General features: G+C 40.2%; 1 protein-coding gene across 1 annotated transcript; it reads left to right on the top strand.

Moving 5' to 3' along the window:
• The first annotated feature begins 818 nt into the window (after positions 1–818).
• Positions 819–8258, top strand: LOC138349457 (pulmonary surfactant-associated protein D-like). The gene is made up of 3 exons (XM_069300167.1): positions 819–1084; positions 4472–4639; positions 7599–8258. The coding sequence occupies exons 1-3, from the start codon at positions 898–900 to the stop codon at positions 7835–7837; spliced, it is 594 nt and encodes a 197-aa protein (XP_069156268.1). The 5' UTR covers positions 819–897; the 3' UTR covers positions 7838–8258.
• The last annotated feature ends 939 nt before the right edge of the window (positions 8259–9197 follow it).

Here is a 9197-nt window from a genome sequence, read left to right as displayed (position 1 = left end):
TTGTATATAGTCCTGGGGACCATTCAGGCTTGTTTGCATATATATATATATATATATATATATATATATATATATATATATATATATATATATATATATATATATATATATATATATATATATGTGTGTGTGTGTGTGTGTGTGTGTGTGTGTGTGTGTGTGTGTGTAAATCAGGAAAATAAACACGATTAAAAATGTGACAGTGTATATATATATATATATATATATATATATATATATATATATATATATATATATATATATATATATATATATATATATATATATATATATATATATATATATATATATTAACCTCATGTATCTCAAAATAAAATTCATGGTTTCAAAAATTATTGTATATATTATTTGTAAATTCTCTAATATCAGTAAAATATAGTGACTATCAAATCCATCTATTTTGGCTAAATTCCCACCCGGGTTTTCCCTATGCGTAAGTCCCACCACAACAGTTTGATTAACCCCATTAAAATAAATGAGACAATAACACATGCCAGAGTGTGACATCTTTCCCACTGTGCTTCGTCAACACCCGCAAGTGTTGCCTCGTTGCTGGAAGTCAACCTCACCTCTGCAGGTGTTTGTTGTGTTGCGCGTTCATTGTAACACCTGTCAACACTCCGACATGAGAAGGTCTTAATAAAGTCCGCAAATGTGAGTCCGTGATACCCGAAATGTGATAAAAGTCCGTGAGCGCCACGTTGAGACGCAGATGTCAAGCTTAGAGTTATCTTAAGTTCTTCTCGGTAACTCGTGGCATCTCAGGGTGTTCTTGGCTTTATATTGACATGTTACCAAGCAACAGACCCACACACACTGGTGCTCCTCCAGCCAAGAACTCACATCTCGACGCATCGTAGTGAAGCAGGAGTCACCATGATGTCTGTCCGACACGTCGTGGTTGTGTGGTGTCTGGCGTGGTCCGCAGCCTCCGCCAGAGATGAAGTAACTGTTGACGAAATGCAGTCATCGTTGGTGTCGCAGTTGGTCTTGTCCCACCAATCAGAGGCGCTGCAGCTGCTGGTTAATGCCACGGAAACAGCGCTCCGCCTCTTAATGAAAGGTTTGGTTATAGTGTACAACTTCTTAACCTTTGTAAATGCGGGAATTTGGGCACATAAGTATTTGACATGCAGTACCAATTACTGTATCCTAACACGAGTCATTAGTCGTGAGATTAATGACTCATTAGTCGTTATATTGGTATTTTTTTCCTTATGACATTTTTCAGTTGATGTTTAGTGACTTTAGTGAATATAATTAGTGATCGTGAGCCTAATTTATTCCAAGTAACCTTCGAAGAGTAAACAATAGTCTTAACACGACCTCGCAAACATAAGTGTTACAAAGACTTCACAAACAACAGTGTTACCACGACCTCACAAACAACAGTGTTACCACAACCTCACAAACAACAGTGTTACCACGACCTCACAAACAACAGTCTTAAAACTATTGTTTATGAGGTGGTGTTAAGACTATTGTTTGATAGTCACAAACACTAGACGAGTGAGTGGTGATATTACAATGAGACTGTAAAGTGTTCCAACTGTCTGTTTGTACCGTCCGGATGTTCAGGCTATTAAGAACGGATTTTCCCATTTTTACAGCTTTCATCGGTTTGAAAGCAAAGAAGAGACCTGAAAATAAAGTGTGAACAAGTAGAGCAAAATGTAATGACTTGGATTTTCTACATATAATACGTTCTTTCCTAATTAATAAACATTGATAATTATATATATATATATATATATATATATATATATATATATATATATATATATATATATATATATATATATATATATATATATATATATATATATATATATATATATATATCATAGCCTCGGAGAAAAGCACACACGACGTATTAGAAGAGATTTTTGGGACCCCCCCCTCAATGCCGTTTTATATTATATATATACTTAAGATTCAGAATCACAATGCGGATTCAGAGCTGGCAGGTCCACCATCGACATGGTCTTTTCCCTCAGACAACTGCAGGAGAAATGCAGGGATCAGAAGCAGCCACTCTTCGTAGCCTTCATAGATCTGACGAAGGCCTTCGACCTCGTCAGCAGGGATGGCCTGTTCAAGATCCTCCCCAAGATCGGATGCCCACCCAGGCTCCTCAGCATCATCAGATCTTTCCAAGAGAACATGAGGGGCACCGTGGTCTTTGATGGCCTAACATCAGACGCCTTTGACATCCGAAGTGGAGTAAAGCAGGGCTGCGCACTGGCTCCAACCCTATTCGGGATTTTCTTCGCAGTTATGCTGCTGCACGTCTTCGGATCTGTCACGGAAGGCATTTACCTTCTGGACCAGGTCAGATGGAAAGCTCTTTAACCTCGCCAGGCTGAGAGCCAAGACGAAGGTTCGGCTGAGGTGTCTGCGCGACTTCCTTTTTGCCGACGACGCAGCAGTCACTGCCCACTCAGCTGAAGACCTCCAACGGCTCATAACCCGCTTCAGCGAGGCCTCTCAGGCTTTCGGACTCACCATCAGTCTGAAGAAAACACAAGTCATGGGACAAGGAGTGGACTCCCCACCTGACATCAGCATCTCCGATTCCAAACTGGAAGTCGTTCACGACTTCGTGTACCTGGGCTCCACAATCTCTGACTCCCTCTCTCTTGATACAGAGCTAAACAAACGCATCGGTAAGACATCTACTACCATGTCCAGACTGACAAAGAGAGTGTGGGCCAACAATAGGCTAACTGAGTATACTAAGATTTAGGTGTACAGAGCCTGTGTCCTGAGAACTCTTCTTTATGGCAGTGAGTCTTGGACACTCCGCGCCCGTCAGGAAAGACAGCTGAATGCCTACCACATGCGCTGCCTTAGACACATCTTGGACATCACCTGGCAGGACAAGGTGACAAACAACAACGTCTTGGGTAGAGTAAGAATCACCAGCATGTACACAATGCTGAAACAGAGACGAATGCGCTGGCTCGGGCACGTTGTGCGAATGGGCGACGGCAGAATCCCCAAGGATCTCCTGTACGGAGAGCTGATGCAGGGAAAGCGTCCAACAGGCAAGCCCCAGCTACGGTATAAAGACGTATGCAAGAGGGACCTGAAAGCCATGGACGTCGATCTTGCTATATGGGAGACACTGGCTGCAGACCGTTCAGCCTGGAGGCAGTCTGTTCAAAGAGGTCTCTCCAAGTTCGAGGAGTCACTTGCCAAGGAATCGGAGGCAAAGAGACAGAGAAGGAAAGCCGGTAGCCAGGAAGACAGACCAGAATCGGACTTCGTTTGTGCTCGGTGTGCTATTGACTGTCACTCTCGGATTGGCCTCAACAGTCACACCAGACGCTGCACCAGGATTAACAACTAGGGCGCAACTCCATAGTCTCCCGAGACTGAAGGATACCTACTACTACTACACTTTATACTATAATATATTCATATATAATATAATATGTATGACTGATGGATGCCTACTTATGTAAACCACACATATACTTCATTTCACTTATTTCGATTTTTTGTTATCTGTAAAACTGCATTATTCTTAATAGTTATAATTATTATGTTTATTAGTTTTAAATAGTTGAAGGTTTGATTATTAGGAATGCTTATAAAGAGTTAAATAGCTCATTATTCTTCAGATGAGCTGAATAATATATGTTGCTCTTCTTTTGTGGATTTTATTAAAAGTGGCCAATAGTGTTCGATCTGATGCCGTTGTAGTATTGCAAACGACAAACTGAACTTCGTTTTAATATAAGATTTATTGACATTTAATGTATTTTTCATCCCAGTTCACCAAAGACACCTAAGTTCACACCGAAGTGGGAGCCGGTCGGCCGAGCGGACAGCACACTGGATTTGTGATCCTGTGGTCCTGGGTTCGATCCCAGACGCCGGCGAGAAACAATGGGCAAAGTTTCTGTCACCCTATGCCCCTGTTACCTAGCAGTAAAATAGGTACCTGGGTGTTAGTCAGCTGTCACGGGCTGCTTCCTTGGGGGTGGAGGCCTGGTCGAGGACCGGGCCGCGGGGACACTAAAAAGCCCCGAAATCATTTAAAGATAACCTCAAGATAAGACATTATTCCAATTGAATTTTGCCTTTATCTTCAGGTTAAATAAAGTGCATTTTTCCTCACTGATAACACTATAGTTTGCTCATCCGATTCTTAACTATTGGACGGATCTACAATATTTACCATATTCACCGATTCAAAATCATTTTCACAATTATTTAAACGTAATGCCAAAAAAGTTCGTTGATGTTATCTCTGGGATACCGTTTGGATAGTTCAAAATCATCTATGCGGATTGTGATTGCTTATGTAAACAGTCTTGTTCCCTTAGTAAATTCAATCGATGTCAATTTTAATTTTATGCAGTTTTCGTAAAATGAAATATATCAAGATGAACTCAGATCAATAAAAAGTATTTGGCTTCACTTTGTTATTTTCTGTTTACAGAGATATCGTGTCCACCGCCTTACACCAGAGTGCTGGACGAGTGCTTCTTCGTCAGCAAGAAGAAGCTGAGCCACAGTGATGCTCGTACACACTGTCAGGGGATGGGGGGCGACCTGGCCACCCCCAGGAACCCCTACGCCCTGGTCTCTTATCTGTACGACAGAGGAGGTACGCTGCTGTCCACCTCTTGAGTCCTCATCTTGCAAATTAATGCTTATTTATAATACTTTTTAATTATCAAATAATCTCTTTGTTCTTAGAAAATGGGTTGTTGAGTTTGTGGCTGCATGAAATAGAAACGCAAAACTCAAGTGAAGGTTAGTTTAATAGGCTTGGGACTATTTACTTGGCGACCTTTGAAGGAAATAGTGCTATATTAATTGTTTTCTTATATAACATAGTAATAGCTTCATGCAATGCCAGCGGTAAATGGCTTTCCTTTCTAATTATTTATGAACAGAAATTGACAATGTGTTTTCTAAAGTGAACAAATCCACAAGGGCCGTGACGAGGATTCGAACCTACGTCCGAGAGCATCCCAGACACTGCCTTAATCGACTGAGCAGCGACATGGTATAAGAATTGCAACCAGAAATTCTACTGAATTTACCTGGATCCTGCAGCCTCTCCGAGACACAAACCAGGATTTTACACAATTCCCCCCATTCACTCGAGCTATGGCAATAGGCCGTTCTACCTCTTCGCCCTTACTTTATTACACACTTTCTGTGTTCTCAGAGCTCACAGATTTTGCTGATTAAGCTTTTACTAAAATTAATATCCTTATAGAGTATTCTTATAATCGCTCTGATATCGTCTTTATAATTCGCCTAATTTCTCACCGACATTTCACTAGAAGGCAATTACAGAATTCTAAGATTTTGACAAGTTAACCATTTAAATAAAGCCAGTATTCAAACCGTACGAAATACAAAATGAATTCCTCGCGGTCTGTTTAGGAGGAAGAGAGGCGGGAAGCCGGTGATGTATTGAGAAAGACTACACAGTGCGGTGTTGCACTGGGAATTGCAACAGACTGCCTGTGCTATCTTTTTTCGGTTTTGAAAACCATATTATGAAAAGTGATTGACATAGTAGTATTACCTGGAGTGGTTTTGGGAGTTCCTCTAACCCCCCCCCCCCCAAGCCAAACCAGGGGCCGGGCTTTTCTTGCGAGAACTTGATCCAGAAGGCTGTTGCTTGGAGCGGCTCACAGGCCCACATATATCCACTGCAACCCGGCTGGTCCAACATTTCCTGCAGGTTCTTCATCGGGTCTAGTCTGCATTTCCTACCATATCTTTCGCTCCAATATGTGGCTAATTTCGCTGTGTATATTAGGGTACCTGGCTTTCTAGTGTTGTCCTGTATGTTGAATATGATACCTCTTTCTCGTCTTCTTGCTAGAAAGTGCTTAGAGCCTTGATAGTACTTAGAAAGTGATAAGAGCTTAGAGACGATCCCAGTAGCTTAGGTGCGTAATCGTATTTATACGTACCGTACAAGTTTTCTGTATTCCCTCTATTTGAGCAATCTCTCCTGCTCTGAAGGTGGAAGTGCGTATCGAGCAGTACTCATTTCGGGACAGCACAAGTGATTTGAAGAGTAAAAAATAAACATTGAATCCCTAAATTTGAAGGTTCTCATAATCCCCGCTATCATTTGCCCGGTTGGTGACTTACTTGATTTCTTATACTCTTTAACCGTCGTTAGGTCGTCTGACATCATTATTCCCTGATACTTCACACGTTTTCATTCAATGAGGAGATTTCATTGTTTTTTTACCATGCATTTCGCTCCCGTTCTTTAATTTTACAATACATTAGTATAGTTGTTAAAATTCGTGTTATTTTCTACCGCCCAATTGATGACTTTATTGACATTAGCTTTTAGTTTTTTTGTATTCCTCAAAATAAATTTTCATGCTGATTTTTGTGTTTGTTTGCAAAGTATGATACGAAGCTGTCTTGTATTTTGGCCTGTATCAGATAGGAGAATGAGATACAGCAGTGGTGCAATGACTGTACCCTCGTGTATAGGAATTTTCACTGTGCCCAGACTTGATTTTGTTTGACTGTTACTCTTTGCAATCTGTTAGGCAGAAATTCAATATTCATCGCCATGCATTACTTTTTTTTTGCTAACGACCTTCATTTTTTGTATTATTATTATTTAGGGGGGGGGAGTCACATTTATGAAATGGCCCATTACAAAGTGCGTGTTCACAACATCTACATTTAGTTTTTCTACTCATGGTATCTTGATTTTGTCACAGTGATCGAGTAATTACGGGAGACTGGATCTTCTCGCTCTAAATCCATGTTGAGGTGGATTGTGAAGTTCATTGTTCTCCACAAAACTAGAGATATGGCTCCTAATCAACTCTTTTAAAAACTTAACTGTGTGTAATGATAATGCGAGTGGTCTATATAGTTTATTTTTTGGTTTTCTCCTCTTGTGGAGTGGAGCAATATCTCCTGCTTTGAATGATCAGGATATCTACCCTGTATCCATTCCTTCCCCCAATCATTATCCTGATCCCTTCCAAGTGCTATATAGTCGTAATGGCTTGGCGATTCTCCCTGATAAATCCCTTCCATTACCTTGCATCCAGACATACAACATACTCCATATTACACTGAGCGCTTTTGGTAGTGGAACTTTGCATTTCTTTATAAAAATAGAGTTCCAGGAGTCGGAACGCGGGGCTGGATGCACAGGCATGTTGCAATTCATCTTTCAAAGTCTGGAATGTTCGTGCTAATACCAGTATTAGTATAATACTAATAATTGTAACCCATCCTTCTAATAGAACGTCGCATTTTGACGTATACTCTACCGAAGGCAAAAAAAATCGTCGTACTAGAAAATGGCAGCGACTTGTGAAATTTACATACTGTCCCGTTTTCTGTTTTGGGTAACCCGCTCTCGCACAAGACAGCACATATATGACTTATTGCTTATGGTAGGTTAGGATAAAGGCACTCTAGCACGACAGTTTCTTGACGTTGGGAAAAAACTTAGGAAGACGGGCTGTATATATATTGTCCAATTTTTGGGTATATTTCTTACACAAAACAAATATTCCTGGATCTTCGACTCTAACGGTGCATCTTTATTTTAACAGAAATGTTCGTCTGGCTTGGAGCAACAGACGCAAATTCCGTGGAGTGGCGTTGGTTTGACGGCCGGCTCGTCGCTGCGGACTTGTGGGTGCGAAAATCCAATGGGAATGAACCCAGCGAAAAGAACAGATTTGGGGAGGCTGAAGACTGCTGCGAGATGTGGGCAGACTATCATCCTCCTCTTAACGACGAGGTGTGCAACACGCCAAAGATATTTGCGTGTCAGTTTAATCAAATGTAATAATTGGTTGCTCTCATTTGTGTTATAGAGTGTCAATATTTCATTCAAAATGATCTGCTACCAGAAATTTTAGCCAAATAGCCCCAGTTTGCTAACTGTAGGTAGTAACTAAGTGATTGTAACCTATCCACCGCTGCCCACTGGATGGGGGGCGGTGTGCAGGACAAATATATAAATTTTGACACTAGCTCTCCACATATGTCAGTTGCTTAATTTAGAACCTGTACTTGAGGTCGATCTCGAACCCATTGTTGATGTGATGACTTATATTGAATTTTGTAACTAGCTCATCAAGATTGTAACTTGCTTAGCTAAATGAATTGTGGGGTTCAGTCCCTGAGCCCATTATGTGCCTCTGTAACCCTTTCCACTACCGCCCACAAGATGGGTATGGGGTGCATAATAAATGAACTAAACTAAACTCTCATTTGTGTGACTGGTTCTGTCATTTTCTTTGTAGTCCCAAACTTGGTTTAAAAAAAATTTCTGATTTTAATATTTTTAGTTTGTTTCCAATCAATGTTATGTCTAGAGTAAGACAACAACAACGTAAAGCCCTTTATTTGGACGTCTACGATTGTGCCGGGACTAGTGAAATCACGAAAAATAAACACGTGATTAAAAATGTGACAGTGTCAGACCACGGAGGAAAATTGAAACAGGAATTTCCTTAAGTACTTTCGTATATTAATACATCTTCAGAAGGAGTGATTTTACAGGTCAAGTATAAGACATAAATAGGCCGAAGAGGCCATTTGTTGTTTTTTGACAGTTTTGAGCCTCAATATATATATATATATATATATATATATATATATATATATATATATATATATATATATATATATATATCATGTATCTCAAAATAAAATCCATGGTTTCAAAAATTATTGTATATATTATTTGTAAATTCTCTAATATCAGTAAAATAAAGTGACTATCAAATCCATCTATTTTGGCTAAATTCCCACCCGGGTTTTCCTTATGCGTAAGTCCCACCACAACAGTTTGATTAACCTCATTAAAATAAATGAGACAATAACACATGCCAGAGTGTGACATCTTTCCCACTGTGCTTCGTCAACACCCGCAAGTGTTGCCTCGTTGCTGGAAGTCAACCTCACCTCTGCAGGTGTTTGTTGTGTTGCGCGTTCATTGTAACACCTGTCAACACTCCGACATGAGAAGGTCTTAATAAAGTCCATAAATGTGAGTCCGTGATACCCGAAATGTGATAAAAGTCCGTTTGCGCCGCGTTGAGACGCAGATCTCAAGCTTAGAGTTATCTTAAGTTATCTTATCTTCTTCTCAGTAACTCGTGACATCACAGGATATCCTTGGCTTTATACTAACATGTTAC

The sequence above is a fragment of the Procambarus clarkii genome, chromosome 43 (genome assembly GCF_040958095.1).
Source record: "Procambarus clarkii isolate CNS0578487 chromosome 43, FALCON_Pclarkii_2.0, whole genome shotgun sequence".
Classification (NCBI taxonomy): Eukaryota; Metazoa; Arthropoda; class Malacostraca; order Decapoda; family Cambaridae; genus Procambarus; species Procambarus clarkii.
This window is presented reverse-complemented; position numbering and strand designations above follow the sequence as displayed.

What these genes read in the sequence shown, in the direction of transcription:
- LOC138349457 (XM_069300167.1), top strand. Translation starts at nt 898, where the DNA reads ATGATGTCTGTCCGACACGTCGTGGTTGTGTGGTGTCTGGCGTGGTCC. An exon ending in GCTCCGCCTCTTAATGAAAG is followed by an intron (nt 1,085 to 4,471) that starts GTTTGGTTATAG and finishes TTCTGTTTACAG; the next exon opens with AGATATCGTGTCCACCGCCT. An exon ending in TTATCTGTACGACAGAGGAG is followed by an intron (nt 4,640 to 7,598) that starts GTACGCTGCTGT and finishes TTATTTTAACAG; the next exon opens with AAATGTTCGTCTGGCTTGGA.